The sequence below is a fragment of the Anabrus simplex genome, chromosome 6 (assembly GCF_040414725.1).
Source record: "Anabrus simplex isolate iqAnaSimp1 chromosome 6, ASM4041472v1, whole genome shotgun sequence".
NCBI classification, from domain to species: Eukaryota; Metazoa; Arthropoda; class Insecta; order Orthoptera; family Tettigoniidae; genus Anabrus; species Anabrus simplex.
In genome coordinates this window covers 246,069,814-246,087,446 of record NC_090270.1, presented here as the reverse complement: position 1 = coordinate 246,087,446, position 17,633 = coordinate 246,069,814, and the positions used below count along the sequence as shown (strand labels likewise).

The window sequence follows — 17,633 nt, the reverse complement described above, 5'->3', positions numbered from 1 at the left end:
TATTTGAGAATTGAAATTTAGGCCTTCCCCTAAACTACCATTTCATTCAGGGTGAATAAAATAACGTATAGCCTAGATTGTAGCGGCTCACCCCCCGACTCTACATACCGATTTTTATTAAATTCTCTTCAGCCGTTTTCTCGTGATGCGTGTACATACATACCTACATACAGACAGACAGGCAGAAATTACGGAAAAGTAAAAACTGCATTTTCTTGTTACTGTGGACATGATCGATAAAGAAATACCATTCTTTTCAAATTCTGAGCAATGTACAGACAAAACTCTTATTTTATATATATAGATGGACATGGAAGAATTGTGTTCTTTTTACAACGTACATGTTACACAAGATGATAAATAATCAAGGAATCTAATATATAACAATTTTTATCATCATTCCCTTCGATTCCTCCTCCTCACATGTAGCATATCTCGATAGACCAATACTTTTTTGAGCCACTGTATATCACACAGTTCAATAAAACCTATTTACACCGGTTGACGTGCACATAATCTATTTAGTAGGATTATCAGTCATAAGAATCGTTGTTAACCGACATCAAAATTTGGCACAGGAGACAGTTTCTTCAATGCTGATATGGAATTTATGGATATTATATGAGCACAAAATCTCAGAACGCATTAGGCGTGCAGTTAAACATTTCAGTATCCCGACGACTCCTACTTTTCCATAAACATAATTCCTTCAAACATTGGGGTTATTTCGTTTGACTCAATTTCGTAATGCAGAAGTACTGAAGTTGAGCCCCAAGGGATTTATCATCATCCTCCCAACGCTCCACTTTATTGCCTCAGTCTACAGTTTGAGGGCTATCATTTTTATTTTCTCTCTGTTAGGATCATCCTCAGGGCAATTCCAGGTTTGTCCACGGCGAGGCGTTGAAGTTTGAGGCAGTTCAATGCAACAACGCCCAGGTGACCAACGTCAGGAACTACTGGCCGACAAAGACGTACTCTTCTCAAGCCTGCAACATAAAGATACATTAATTTCATTTACAGATGTATATTAGCAGTTATGTTGGTTGAACATTAGATTTCGAGGTATCTAATGTTTCGATAAGGAACATAGCCTAATATTGACGAAGTTAACGTTCGCAAGCAATGATTTTGGAGAGAGAGAGGAAATTTGGACTATTAAAACAGAAGATTTGAAGAGAATTGAAACTTCCGAGATTTACATGTAGAAGGATGCTAAGGACATCGTGAAGAGGGAAAAGAACTAACAGATAAATTATCACAGAGCTCAATATGAAGAAGTGATATCCTCCACTTGTTACCAGAGAATTCTGCAATTCTTTGGTCATATACTAGGAAGTCGGCAAGGGGGCAAACGGGAGAAATTCTGAATTCAGGAAGAAGTTGAAGACAAAAATCTTGAGGAAGACGCCCAATGCGATGCATATACCAGGTAAAAAAAGATAACTAACAGAATGCTGCACCAATCAAGTCATAAAGTAGAATGTCGATACAATGGGGCAACAAGTTAAAATCATGGTGACCTTAACTGCAAGTGTTTACTCACTCGCTCTCCCTTCGAAGGGGATGTTCTTGAATGTTCTTCAGTCATTGGCGTTGTCTTGACCAACTCAGGCCGCTTATACAGTTTTGTTATCTATGTGAAGTGGCTGGTGATAAAGCGTTAAATGAAGACAAAGGTTATTTCTTGATTACAGCGATATGTTACTGAATAATGGAACTTTTGGAAATTATAAAATCTGTCAAAAGTGCGTTAAATTTGAAAATGCTGATGAGCTATTTCAAGTTTGGAAGCATTTAGCAGATAGTAAACATAAAATGGTCACTTCACATGCACCTTTAGGTCAGTTCTTTAAGGCGGAGCTACTTCAAATTCATATTCCTCCTTTTTAGATATACGCAAGTCTTTCTTACATCTGCTATTCCGTTTTTTCTTTCTTTTTTCTTGCTGTTTGAGTCATTAGCCCATAGACTGGTTTGATATACCACTTCATGCAATCCTATTCTCTGCTAACCTTTTCATTTTTACGTTACAGCTTCATCCTATATCTACTATAATCTCTTTGTCATATTCATACCTTGGTATACCCCTACCGTTCTTACCACCTGCATCTCTCTTAATAAAAAACCAACTGAGCAAGTCCTGGGTGTCTTAATGTATGTCCCATCATTCTAGCTCTACTCCAGGTCAAATGTCACCAAATCATTCTCCTCTCACCAATATGATTCAGTATATCTTCATATATGCCTTTGCTGGCAGGACCTAGTGTTTACAGTGCACTATGTCTTCTGGTATAGGCTAGAGCAATTTTGTTACTTCCATAGATCTGTCTCTGTCTTATCCTTGGCTTTGACAATATCAAAGTGACTGAGGTATGAGCGATGCTAGTAATGCCAATCATTATGCAGCCAGTCCCTGCTATGAACGGTGTTAAAATATAGCTCATAGGGTCGGTTGGTGTATGCATTTCAGTGGGCTTGGCAGACTGATATGTAATAGCAACTCTGGCTCGGTGAGGAAAGCAACAGGAAACTACCTCACTCCTCATTTCCCTAGTACGCCTCTTCAGTGATGCCTAGGCCATCTATGACAGCTGGTGGCAGAACTGTTGAGGATCCCACCAGCGGCATCGCTGTCGGACTGAACATACATATCTTCATTCGTGATTCGATCTACCCTTCTCATCTCCAGCATTCTTCTATAACAGGGCTGGCCACAACGAGGCTCGCGAGCCGCATGCGGCTCTTGAGTCAGTCTTGTGCTGCTCTTGACACCAACTTTAGAGTTAAATTAAATCATATAATTAATGGAATCTAACGACATCTCCCGGCTTGCGTCAGTCAGTAGCAGTGATGTGCAGCTTAACGTTATTAGCGCTGTAGGTCAGTGGTAAGATATGGGAGGTGAAGATAGTTCCGGCGCCTTCCATTTGATAGTGCTTTGAGCGGGAGAGAGTGTCAGTGAGCCAGTGTCATGAGGTAAAGCCAGTCGCGTTCATGTATAGGCAGTCGTGTGCTATGCTGAAGAAATCAATGGCAGATTTAATGATTTGAGATCATTCCTAGAAAATCCTTTTTCTTTTGATGTTGTGAGCGATGGCAGTCCTGTTTCATTGTAGAGTTGGAGCTACAAGAACTGCAAGAGGACGAAGGATTAAAAGGACTCAAACGAAGTGGCATTTCTACCATAGAATTTTGGAAGAATGTTCCAGAAGAAAAATACACACTAACAAAACAGTGTGCCAAAAGACTAATTTCAATCTCTGGGACTACTTATGTGTGTGTGAATCACTGTACTCAACGATTAAATTCATTAAATCTACATATCGATCTGAACAAACTGATGAACATTTAAGTGAAATTGTGCGAACTGCGCTTACCAATTATCAGCCAGATTTCAAAAAACTAACGGCAAAAATGAACACTCAGAAAAAGCAATTCTCAAAAGTAAAATCTCATTCCTTGATGTGTACCTGAAAAATAATGTCCTGTGTAGTGTAGAAAATATATGTTCCTTCGTTTGTTATAAAATGAAAAACGTGTCTTCATTTTATAAACCATTTTCTAAACATGCTCCCAATTTTTGTCTCCTAAATTTGCGGCTCGCAGAAGTAACGTTAGTGGCCACCCCTGTTCTATAATATCACATTTCAAAATATTCTGTTCTATTAATTTCTGAGCTGGTTTCCCCCCTGTGGATGGGGGTGTAGAATAACATTCATGACATGCCTTTCCTGTCATAAGGGGCCCCAGGGTCTTTTAACTTGGGAGCGTTGGTTGGCGACCACGGAACCCTTATCTGATGCCAACATTGCTTTCAGTTACTTGTGCCAGGCTCCTCACTTTCATCTATCCTATTCGCCACTTATTCTCTTCCTACCCCGACGGTATTAAAACATTCGGGGCCTACCTACAGAGTCTTTCATTTTCACGCCCTTCATGGCCCTTGTACTTCTTTGGCCGATACCTTTATTTTTCGAAGTGTCTGACCCATACCATTTTTCTCTCGGATTAGTTTTTACAGAGGATGATTGCCCAGTTGTACTTCCTACTAAAATAATCACCACCTCCACCACATCTGAACTAGTTATTGTCCATGTTTCAATTCTATACAGTGCCACTCCCGGACAAAAATGTTGATAAATATCTTTCTAATTACTATAACTGTGTCCCAAGGGAGCATAATTCTTTTCTTAAGAAAGGTCATCCTTGCTTGCGCTAATCTGCGTTTGATGTTCTGCTTACTTCTGCCATAATTAGTCATTCTTCTAATCAAGTGAACATTTTCATCTACTTAATATAAGACTTCATTTCCTAATCCAATGTTTCCTGCACCACAAGACTTCGTTCAACTGCACTCCATTACTTTTGCTTTGGATCTACAGTGAGTGGCCAAAAATCATGGGAAGACATTAAATGAGAAGTTAAGAACGAGTTGCTCCTTCGTGAGCCCTCTAAATGGCAGTAATACGGCAAGGCATCTAATCTACATAGTGTTGAAAACGTTCTGGACGGATCTGGACCCACGCATCTTGCACTGTTACCTACAAGTGGTCTTGTGTATAGTGGGGCGGGTTTCATGGAGAGCACACCAGCATCGAAGGCATCTCATAAATGCTCGATTGGATTAAGATAGGGGACCTGGAGGGCCAATCCATGGTCACCACTTCAATAGAGTGCCCTCCAATCACTTGCGTGCCACCACAGAGCGGTAACATGGCACATTGCCCTGTTGAAACATGGCATCCCCATCAGGGTAATCTATGGTGAGAAAGGGATGCAGGTTCTCTGAAAGAATGTCCATATAACATGCTCCTGTCAGCTCTCCCTGCAGCGGACAATGGGGTCTAATTACGACCATGAGAACGCCGCCTAGACCAGAACCGAGCTACCTTCCGCCTGAACACCACCTTGTTGACATACAGGATCCATAGCTTCATGGGTCTTACGCCACACTCTCACGCGCCCATCAGCTCGATACAACTGGAAACGGGATTCGTCGTACCATACCACACGCCGCCACTGTTCTAAGGTCCATTGCCGATGTTCGCGGGTCCATGCACGTCGTTGAGCTCTGTGTTGAGGTGTCAGCAAAGAGACATGAGTTGGTCGTCGGCTGCTGAATAATATGCGGTGCAGTTGCCGCCTTATAGTCCTCTAGAAATGGGTTCCTGACTCCCAGCGTTCAACTGGGCAGTGATCTGAATCACAGTACTCGTCAAGCGTACTGTAAGTTTCTGCGGAGGTGACGTGATGTCCGTTCGTTAAACACCTGTGGTCTTGCCGTGCGGTTGTTTACGCGATATTGAAGATCCACCCTTGACACTGTTGACCTCGTAAGCCCAAATTCACGTGTAGCCTCCGCAACGCTATGAACCATTCGCCGATGATCTTCCCACGTTCAAAGTCGGTTAACTCGCGACGTTTTGCCTTCTTCACGACACTGGTCTCTGAGACAGACTGCTCAGCAACGCCGCAGCTAGCCGCAACGCTCACGTGTTATACACGGTACATTTTCTAATGGGACACCCCTTCCCGTGATTTTTGGCCACTCGATGTATTTATTTCCGTCTTGTCTCCTTCTCCGAGACTGTGTCCCTTCCATTAAGCAGTTTCTCCAGATCATCTGCAGACTCACAGAAAATAACAATATCATCGGCAAATCTAAGAGTTTTAATTTCCTCTTTGCTTCCCTTTATTGCCTGTTCTATAAAACATTATCATGATCCTCGACTGTTATCACTGCGGACTGATTTTTGTACAGATTGTAGATAATCGATTCTTTCTCGGTATCTGATTCCGATCACCTCCAGAATCTCAAATAGCTTGGTCCAATTAACATTATTGAATGCGCTTTCTAGATCTATGAATGTCATGAGGAGTAGAAATCGGATTTTTCGGTGGCCTCCGCCTCCGTTGGCGCCCAGGAGGAGGCCTCATCCGCCGAGATGAGCTGGTTAAGAGTGCATGCTTAACCTCACATTACGTCACAACCTAACGCTGACTTCATGTACTGGCTTAACCTCGCAGACGACTTTCTGCCAAGTCTCCCCAGCCCAAAGTTTGCAATATTTTCGTAACACTACTCCTTTGTCGGAAATCACGAAGAACAAATCGTGATCCTTTCTTTTGGATCTTTCACAGATCTCGTGTCAAGTAATCTTGGTGTGGGTCCGTACACATGAATCATGCTCTAATTTGGGCCTGATCAGCGACGTATACGTCCTCTCCTTCACATCCTTAATATAACCCTTAAGTACCCTCATAACCATGTGAAGAGATCTGTAATCTTTATTTACAATCCTGTTGATGCGATTACTGCAATGAAGATCATTCCTTATCCTATTAACACTTAAGTATTAAGTACTTACCTAACATTAACATGTACCCATAAAGCATATTGCACATGAGTGCAAGCGGTAAACAAAGCATGTTGAAGGGTCACTATTAATTCTGCTCGTGTATTTTCATAAAAATTACGAATGAAAATATGATAGTATGTCATTGTGTACATAAAACCATACTAATAATGAACACTCAAAATCTGAGGATTTCTGGGGGCAAGTAATTAAATCGCGGGCTGTCTCCGGAACGTGGAGACGTCGAGTAATCTTACGGTAAGAAGACAGAACACGTGTTCTACAACTCTACAGGACCGGAGCTGTTTGGTTCGCACAACGTTTTCTTCCTGGCCGGCGAAGCACTGATAATGATGATACAGGTTCAACTATCTGAGCTCTTTCATCACCTCCGATGCCACAATCGGCGACGATGTCTAGCACCATATCAGTAGAAACTGGATGAAATTGGCGACCGCTGACAGATGTCTTGGGCGACAGACCGATGCCCAGAAAGCTTAAAGGTAAAGTCTGCAAATGTTTGTCAGACCTGCTCTTGTGTATGACTCTCAATGATGGGCAAATCAAAAGAAAAACATCACCAAATGTACGCCAAGGTGATGTGAATGCTGTTGTTGTCTGCGGGTGTTGCTCTGACTGGACGAATTGCGTGATAAATCGCCTGCGAGGATCGCTCGGTATCACCGCTATCCGTGAGGAAGTGGAGGAGAACTAACTCCCCTGGTACGGGTACATCAAACGGTGAGATCATCCCGTATATAAAGCTCCAACCATCGCAGAGCGCACGACGCCCAAGAACACCACGATCGAGAATACCTGATAATACTCGTATATTGAGAAATGACGACATCTCCGTTGCCCAGATACAGAAGCAGAAATAATACTCTCTTCGGATAAGAAGAGCCGACTCTGAGTGATAATTGGGAGTGCCCACAATGAGGGAGCATACGCTCCAGCAAGAAGCAGAAGAAGAAGGAGAAGAACTAGTCGAAGAAAAAGAGAGTAAGTAATAGTTAATGAATGCACGAATTCAAGCAACAAGATAAACTCTACCGTCTGGAGACATGCCCAGCATATTCTAAACAAAGCGTATTGTAATCATGGTCAAATACCACCATGTGTACACGGTCCAAGCTTACGTTCATCGTATTAGATCTTGATGTATGTATTCAGCTCTAATAGTTGTAGCTAGTCTTTATCTGAGGGTCAAACTTCAGTTAGTTCTGACTAGGTTAAGTGAAACCGAGGCTTTCTTGAGTGGTCGTATTCAAGAACAAGGCTTTGAGCGAATACTTCACAAAGTCTACTTTGATAGGAAAGTCTAATTTTTCTCTAAGTCAGTTTCATAGACGCTACTTTCTTCAAAGTCGACTTTGACTGAAGAAGACTTCGCAAATTCAAGATTTTATGAACTGTATTTGAGGTTGGCAATGGTACTGTTAGTAATAATAATAGAGACAAAGAGAAGAGCAGCTTCTGTCAAGCATTTTTAGTTATTTCTGATGAGACCTAGCGTAACGTAGTTTTTCGTGTTCCCTTTTTCAACCATACCAGAAAATAAACAGATTTTCAGCTCGTGAAACTTAAAACCCTTCTAATTATTCTTCTGACATTCGGCTGGTTTACACATCGTAAGCCAGCAGAAACTAGTTGAAAATTGCCTCTAACAAAATAATAAATTAGGCCTATAACTACAGTAGAAGAGTGCGCTTATTCATTTGACATAACCTTAATAAGTTACGTTACAATAAATAATAAATTAATACTGTAAGTCTATTAATTCACATTTACACGTGGTATAAAATTTTAAAGCAATTAGGGGTTGTGTTGGAGGAATAGGTAGTCCCCTTTTATATTCCTTCAAACATCGCGAAGGTGTCTAAAATACAATTAATTTATCGAATCTGTATCTAATTTTGAATTCGTTATCCCTGAAGTACTCAGTCGGGTTTTGTGCATCTCGTATAACTCGACGAGGAGAATGTGGGGCTAGGATAATCTCCTGGATATATTCAAAGCCTGGATTGTGTTTAGAATGCTCGCCATTGCATTATCCTCTAGAGTCGACTTTGTGAAGTCAAAGTACGGGCCATTGGTAACTTTGAAGCGAAGGCTCGGCCAAAGTCTACGTTCCACAAAGTCTCAACTTTGAATTGGAAAATGGCGACATTGGTGGGTACAAAGTCTTGTTCTGGAATACGACCCTTGATGTCCTCATACTCTCTACGATCTGAGAGCGTAGCGACACTATTGTAGGACCGTCGACCAAATAAGGTCTTATGACCCAGTTCTACTGCTGGGTATTTCTTTGCTTGGTGCATCTAAGTTGATTAAGCAACTTTATTCTCAAACTTGGAGTTGTATCTATTTAATATTTGCGACAATTATTTAAAATAAGGCCGTAGTTACTACTGGTGGATCCTGACTTTCCAGTGTATCCGTAGTGACATAGAGAGAAAGAGCTGGAGAGAGAATGTGTGGAGATGAGTGATGTGATTTAAGTGTTGCGAAGTTGAAGTGAACTTAGTAAGCGAATAGGTTTGATGAGAAGTTGGTTCTGTCTCACGAGGGACTGGGATGCCTGAGAGTAGTTAAGGACATGCATTATTTAAGAGGGGAGGGTGTAATCTTGGTTGTTAGGGTCTCAGCTACTCAACCCACCGAGGTGGCCCTGACGTTTGGACTGGTAAAGGTCGGGGGTGCGACTATGTGTTTGCAGGGGTGGGGGCCTAATTAGATACTTGATTTGGGTTTTGAGGGATCACATTCTCAGTAATATCGTCGCGATCTATGTCGGCCAGGCCTGTGAATATGAACGTCCTACCACAACACGTACACACCAAACTTACCCATTTCCTTTACATTAAAATAGTCACTTTTCATTGCTTGCTCCGGATTTTACCAATAATAATAATGATACCCATTTTCATGGTTGTTACCTCCAGTTTACCAATATGATTCTTGAGCTCATCCAGCTTTCGCTTCCGTACAGCATAGCCTGAAAACAGAGCGAAGGAGGGAGAATTTGGTCAATGTTGAACTCAGTTGTTTCTTACAAATTAGCGTAGTTTGAAATTGCAGGATAGGGTGCAATCTGTTCAATATTTAAATTGAAAATAAATATCCCGAATAAAAATCACTCTGTTTGCGCGGCAAACTTATGAATTATTATTACTGAAGTTAAGGCTGATTTGAGGGCTAAAAGCATCCTGGAGAGAAATCTTGCTTGGTGCTTACTAGTAATGGATAGTCAGAACAATTCACCCGAAATAATCTTGGTAAATCTACCATTTCGCTAATTTTCCGTAGAATTTTAATAATAGTAAACGGTACAATTTTCCTTCAGCTGCCGATAACATTTGTATTAAAACCCAGAACCGAGAAAAATATCTGACTTACCTATTGACGTAACATATCAGAAGTAGAGCGGATGACTCTTTGTTGTGAAGTACACACGGAATATTCAGAAAGTTTAACTCTAAATTGGCAACCTTATAATTTCTGAAGTAGAAGAGAGTGAGGATATTACGTACCTGAGGGAGGTTGTCCTGGTTTGTGAGATAGATGGGCAGCGGTTCTTAAAATTAGGTCGTGGACAGCACTGACAAAGAGCCTTGTAGAAACTCTTACGAAAATTCTTGGACATAAAGCCGTACACAATGGGATTGATGCAGCTGAAATAAAACGAAAGGACCATCAGACAATGTAATTAAAGTATATTTGGGCGATCATTTTTATTATAAAGAAACAACATGTAAATAATATTATTAATAATAATCGTCAACAGCGGGTTGTACTTTTTGGATCTATCTACTCGTGACTCACTAGCATATGATATTCTTCAGAAAGCTACGTTTTCCCTTGTTAAACAATTAAAATAATGAATAACTACAATATTGTTAACAATACTACGAAGCCGTGTTCGCAGAATGAAACCAAGCTTCTGAATGAGCTGGCACAGTGCATCTTCAATTGGAACATGATCTGCTGTTCCGCACTTTGTCAGGCTATTTCAATCAATCAATCAATCAATCAATCAATCAATCAATCAATCAATCAATCAATCAATCAATCAATCAATCAATCAATCAATCAATCAATCAATCAATCAATCAATCAATCTATCTATCTATCTATCTATCTATCTATCTATCTATCTATCTATCTATCTATCTATCTATCTATCTATCTATCTATCTATCTATCACATTTACACGTGGTATAAAATTTTAATGCAATTAGGGATTGTATTGGAGGAATACAACCTTATATATCACTGACCTTCATTTGATTCTGGTGACCACGTGGCAGATTCCCTATCAATAGTTTACCTAGTCGTTTTTAAATATACTGGCGGAAAAAACATATCCAAACACCAAGAAGGGATTGTGCTAGATTAACGAACATTGGCAGGCGTGTTTATACATCTGAAAGACGACGTTGATTCAAATTTCCCGCAAATCGAATATGCGAGGCGCTACTAACGACCCCATAACCTTGCATATCAGGTTTGCTTTAAATACGGGCTGTACTGTGCGAGAGCGTTAGTTACCTGTGAGATTGGACGGAGTGACTGTGAGTGGGTCAAGTTTGCCTTTACGACGACGAATAGGCCAGTATCAGCAGTTCCCTGGTGTTGAACGAGGCATTATAATGAGGCTACGTGAAGGTGGATTTTCCTTCCGCGCTATTCCAGAACGACTTGGCAGGAATGTCTCCACTGTGCTTGCGTGCTGGCGGCAGTGGTCACGAGAAGGTACGCTCGCAAGAAGACCGGGCTCCGAACATCCCCGTGGCACCACAGAGAGGGAGGACCGGACCGCCGTATTCGGCGTATGGCTGTGGTGCAATGGACTGCGTTTGCAGTTGGCACCACAGTGACGCAAAGAACTGTTCGAAATCGGTTACTTGAAGGACACCTTCGAGCCAGACGCCCTGCAGCGTGCATTCCACTTACTCCAAACCACTGTAGCCTGCGACTTCAGTGGTGTCAAGCGAGAGCTCATTGTAGGATGGAGTGGAGGACCGTTGTGTATTCCAATGAAAGCCGGTCCTGCGTTGGTGCCAGTGATGGCCGTGTGTGGTTAGAAGCAGGCCAGGTGAGCGCCTGCGTTCCACCTGTATGTCCCGCTGTGGGTGGGGGCGGTAGAATAACACCCACGGTATCCCTTGCTTGTCGTAAAAGGCGACTAACAGAAGACCCACGGCTCTGAACTTTGAAGTGTGGGTTGGCGACCACGGGGCTCTTAGCTGAGTCCTGGCATTGCTTCCACGTACTTAGGCCAGGCTCCTCACTTTCATCTATCCTACCCGACCTCCCTTGGTCAACTCTTGTTCTTTTCCGACCCCGACGGTATTAGAACACTCGAGGCCTAAGGAGTCTTTCATTCTCACACCCTTCATGGCTCTTGTCTCCCTTTGGCCAACACCTTCATTTTTCGAAGTGTCGGACCCCTTCCATATTTTCTCTCTGATGAAATGAAATGGCGTATGGCTTTTAGTGCCGGAAGTGTCCCGTATTCTACATTCCTTATTTCAAGGTGCTTGGATATTTTATTTCGCCAGTGTAATTTCGAAGAACTAGGGAATGTATTGAACACCTCCCTTGATAAATCATCTCCTCTTCCTACAAACGAATATTTACCGAAATTTGTCCTCTTGAATTCCAGCTTTATCTTCATATTGTGATTTTTCATGTTTTAAAATCACTGCTCATTCTTATTCGTCTACTAATGTAATTCCTCGTCACCTATCCACTGACATCTCTGAAGGTACCGCCTAGTCGAGCAGTTCGTCTCCTTACTTAAGAGTCTTTGTAGAATTTTGGTAACACTACTCTTTTGTTGGAAAATGCACAGAACAAATCGAGATTCTTTTCTTCATTTATTTTTTTAACTTTTTCGAATCAAGTAATCCTGGCGAGGGTCCTATACGTTGGAAACATACTGTACTCTAATTGTGGTCTTACTAGACTCGTATATGCCTTCGCTTTTCATTCTTCCTACAACCGCTAAATAGCCTCACAACAATGTCTTTCTTTATAATAACACGTAGGTATGTAAAATGATCCCTATGAGAAACTTTCACACCATCAACACAGTAATTAAATCCGAGAGGACTTTTCCTGTTTGTGAAAGTCATGACCTGACGTTTAATCCTGTTTACCATCATACCATTGCCTGCTGTCCATCTCACAATATTGTAGGCAGTATAGCATCATCCGCAAAATGCCTTATCCCTAATTCCAGTTCCTTACTTATATCATATATATACAGGGTTATTTTCACCTAACACCCGTAAATAACTTCTAAACCATTAAAGATATCGGCATTCTGTTTTCATATTCTTAAATGGTATCCAGGATCTCGTAAAATAACGTGCTACTTAGTCGCATGGGGTGATTAATACCCGATATATTGATACTAACTCTATATTTTCAATGGAATGGAACAAATTCACACACCTGGCCTAAAAGTTCAACTGCATACGAGTTCAAATATGTAAGTATTTTCAAAAATAGACAATTACTTTTTGAGATATAAATAAGAACAGCATGCGCGGTTTTGCACGCCGCATCTGACAGCGTGACGTCGGGCAAGGACATATTGACGCGCAAGTAGTTTCCTGGTAGTGAGTTCAGCCACAGAACGGACACCAGGCATGTACTGTGAACGTAATGTGATTTACCGTAACATACCCTGGGTGTGCAACGTTATTGTGTGACTGGCAAACACACAATGGGAAAGGGAGATTAAAGTTATTCTGCTTTGTTTTGTTTGTTTTGTTTAGACATCCATGTGTAATAAGTTGCGCTCAGTTTAGCGTCTTTTCCCTCGGATGGGAATGGGAAGGGTTTGGAAAGGACGTCGGCCGTGGCCTATCCCACAGGTACCTATCCGGCATTCACTTGGTGTTGAACATGGGACACCATGAAAATCACTTTCAGGTAGAGCGAGGCAGGACTCGAACCTGCGCTCTCCCAAATGCACGCTACCACAGTCGCGCTTGAGCTCCGCGGAGATTAATGCGTGTAGAATAAATAAATAAATAGTAGTGTTGCTGTCATCTCACCACGGTCAGCTCTGAACATCCCACATAATAAGTCGAGCTGTTTGCCTCCTAATGTCTAACCTATCCCGACCCAAATAATCCAGTACTGGTAACACTGCTCCGTCGCCTGAAATAACGAGGTGCGCTTTGTACCACACATACACACACACACACACACACACACACACATATATATATATATATATATATATATATATATATATCAAAAGTAATTGTCCGATTTTGAAAATACTTGCATATTTGAACTTGTACGTAGTTGAACTTTTAGGCCAGCTGTATGAATTTGTGCCGTTCCATTTAAAAATGTGGAGTTAATATCAATATCTCGATTATTAATTACCCCATGAGACTAAGTAGCACATAATTTTATAAGACTCTTGGTACCATTTACGAATATGAAAACAGAATGCCGATATCTTTAATCGTTTAGAATTTATTTCCGTGTAACATGTTAGGTGAATAACCCTGTATATAAGAAAAACATAAAGTTCCAATAATACTGACTTGAGGAGTTCTCCTCTTAATGATTACAGGATCAAATTGTACTTCACCTATTCTAAATCTCTGAATTCTGTTTTCTAGAAATGTAGCCATCCATTCAGTCACTCATTTGTCTTTTCTAATTGCACTCATTTGTATTAGTAGTCTCCCATGATCCACACTATCAAAAACCTTGGATAAGTCAAAATCAGACTGTATATTAATAAAAAAAAATCCTGATTTCACGATTTAGTTCAATTGGTAGCAAGTTCAAAATTTCCTGTTTCATTCATATCAAGCCCTTGCCATAAATATATACGTACAGTAAAATCCCTATTTTGTGCAAAAAATGTAAAATTTGCTATAAAATCATATTTTTTCAAAGTGACATGCCCAATTAATGAAACTCAATATTATTACTGTAACTAATTATTAAAATGGCATCTGGAACACAAAACTTAAAAGAAAGTCACAAAAATACTTTTCGTCCGTCAGGAATACTCCCGTTTTAATCCTCGATGTTTTTTGGCTTTATGTTTATCTTTTCCTATAGTTTTGGTTTGAGATTTAGCTTTAACTTAACTCTAGATGCATGAGGAAAGTTATCAATAATAACTTTATTCGACTGACTACAAACATTTTGTAATATTGAAAGCCTTTAATTTTTCTTTAGAAATTGGTTCAGGAGCTGAAAAAACATACTTGTTAAAACATAAATAATAGAATACACAAATATACTGTAATATAAATGCAACGTACGATAAAATGTTCATTGTGAATCTACGTATCTTTCCAAAGTGGGTTTGACAGGAAAACTTCTTTTCCACTCCAATCTGCATGGTGATTGCTGACATTTTCTTTTCCATGTACCTACATTAACTGGCTTATCAACTCAATCACAATCAATATTTTTCTCTTTAAGCCACTGACATCCTCACCAATACAAATTTCTTCTTCTTTATCTGCTTACCCTCCAGGGTCGGTTTTTCCTTAGGACTTAGTGAGGAATCCCACCTCTACCGCCTGAAGAGCGATGTCCTGGAGCTTCAGGCTCTGGGTCGGGGAATACAACTGGGGAGGATGACCAGTACCTCGCCCAGGCGGCCTCACCTGCTATGCTGAACAGGGGACTTGCGGGAGGGATGGGAAAATTGGAAGAGATAGACAAGGAAGAGGGAAGGAAGCGGCCGTGGCCTTAAGTTAGGTACCATCCCGGCATTTGGCTGGAGAAGAAATGGGAAACCACGGAAAACCACTTCCAGGATGGCTGAAGTGGGAATTGAACCCACCTCTACTCAGTTGACCTCCCGAGGCTGAGTGGACCCCGTTCCAGTCCTCGTACCACTTTTCAAATTTCGTGACCGAGCAGGGAATCGAACCCGGGCCTCCGAGGGTGGCAGCTAATCACACTAACCACTACTCCGACAATAGGGCAAATCAAACGAGAACAGGCACTAACCAAACTGGAACGCAAACAAACCCACAAGACTGCCAGCCTACTAGGATGATTGTCATGCTTGTTGTGCTGCTTAAGCTGACATTCATTCTTCATGAAAAGTGTAGCATTGCTTTGAAGCTCTATAACAGATAATCCATCATCTTTTTTGCGTAAAATGGCTTCCCTGCAGCTTCGAACAGTCTTTGACCAATATAAACTCATTTTCGGACGTCCGAATCCATGGCTAACTGTTAGGTTGCTGGGCTTTGATCACAGGGGTCTTGGGTTTGATTCTTGGCAGGGTCGGGAATTTTAACCACAATCGGTTAATTCCGCTGGCACGGGGGTTGGGTGTATGTGTCGCCTTCACTACCATTTCGGGTGTAAAGTCAAAAGACATGCGTCTGGCGAGCCGAACTTGTCCTCGGACACTCCCGGCACTAAAACCCTCATCCTTTTTGTAGGGTAGTTCTCAATGATTGCTATCACGTGTTGCTCTATCTTCCTCGTTAGAGAGGATCGGGACCAACCTGATATCTTTTATCCGCAAGCATATAAGTAGCTCTGTTTTTAACACTGGTGGTGGAGGTGATTATTGTTTTAGGAGGAAGTACAACTGGGCAACTATCCTCTAATAACACTAATCAGAGAGCACAAATGGAAGGGATACGACACTTCGTCCCAATATAATCCAATCAGGCAATTCATTCATCCATAATGTATATTGTAAGCTAAGGATAACACTGTTCAGAGGAGTGTCACAAATACATACTTGCACTAACACGAATTAATAGGGATAAAGTACAAGTTGTTCTACACTATAGGGCTATATACCAATGTTAAAGTCTAGGACAAAAATGAAAATTTTAGAAACTATAATTTAGAGATCGGGTGTAAATAGTGAGTAGGCATAATTGTAACAATTAAGGTAGTTCGTTCGTAATCTGTTTACCCTCCAGGGTCGGTTTTTCCCTCGGACTCAGCGAGGGATCTCACCTCTACCGCCTCAAGGGCAGAGTCCGGGTCGGGGATACAACTGGGGAGGATTACCAGTACCTCGCCTAGGCGGCCTCACCTGCTATGCTGAACAGGGGCCTTGTAGGGGGATGGGAAGCTTGGAAGGGATAGACAAGGAAGAGGGAAGGAAGCGGCCGTGGCCTTAAGTTAGGTACCTTGCCGGCATTTGCCTGGAGGAGAAGTGGGAAACCACGGAAAACCACTTCTAGGATGGCTGAGGAGGGAATCGAACCCCACTCTACTCAGTTGACCTCCCGAGGCTGAATGGACCCCGTTCCAGCCCTCGTACCACTTTTCAAATTTCGTGGCAGAGCCGGGAATCGAACCCGGGCCTCTGCGGGTGGCAGCTGACCACACTAACCACTACACCACAGAGGCGGACAATTAAGGTAGCAATAGACAAATTAACTGTAACAAAATCATGCACAGTATCAAAATAATTTGGATTGCAATAAATGATACCTCTCTCCCCAGTTTCTGACGATCCAAAACTAGGGGATGGGAGTGTAAGGCTTGGTTTCTCAGAACCGACGCATGCGAGGTGCGAGGTGCGAGGCCCGCCTCGCACAAATCCAGACTACACGAGCTTATGCAAGTGGTTTCTCAAGCTGCGCGGTGCGCAGTGTGCGCGACCTCGCAGAGAGACCTCGCAGCGTCACCGCGCACTGATTCGTCCGGCCAGATTTGTGCGAGGCGACAGCAGTGCGAGGCGACATTGTTTCTGTTCTTGTTTTTACTGTTTTAAGCAACACGATGAGCTTTACGGACGAAGTGGAGGAGGAACTGATTAAAGAAGTTCGAATACACCCAGTGTTGCATAACTTACAACACAAGAGCTACAAAATCAACGTTGTGAAAGACAACTTAAATGATATCACTGAAGTTGGATAGAACAGCTAATAAATGTTGCTAGTTTTATGTATTATACGATGGTCTTGAGAAGGAAAGAGTTCGTAAAAATAGAAACTCCAAAAACGGAGGTACCAGACGATTAATGTTTATTTACTGTCATTTGGAACCTCCGTTCTTGGGATTCTTTGTTTTTTCATTGATGTGGTAGCTGCCTCTGTGGATCGGTGGTAGGGTGTCTATTATTCTATTATTATTATTATTATTATTATTATTATTATTATTATTATTATTATTATTATTATTATTATTGATGTTACTTATAACAAATATAATGAGTTCAGTTTCAAAGGATTAAATAATTAACAGATTTAGAAATGATATATCAACCAATAAATCCATTACTTTAATGTCAAATA

The 17,633-nt window shown here is 41.4% G+C and overlaps 1 protein-coding gene across 2 annotated transcripts in view; it reads right to left on the bottom strand.

Moving 5' to 3' along the window:
* Nucleotides 1-267: 267 nt before the first annotated feature.
* The window catches only part of LOC136875696 (QRFP-like peptide receptor), a 146,513-nt gene continuing 129,147 nt past the window's right edge, over nt 268-17,633 (bottom strand). For both annotated transcript variants that reach the window (XM_067149254.2, XM_067149255.2), the window contains 2 exons: nt 9,893-10,033; nt 268-989 (listed from right to left, as the gene is read on the bottom strand). In XM_067149254.2, coding sequence (XP_067005355.2) covers nt 950-989; nt 9,893-10,033 — 181 coding nt within the window. In that variant the 3' untranslated portion in view covers nt 268-949. The remainder of the gene's footprint in view (nt 990-9,892; nt 10,034-17,633) is intronic.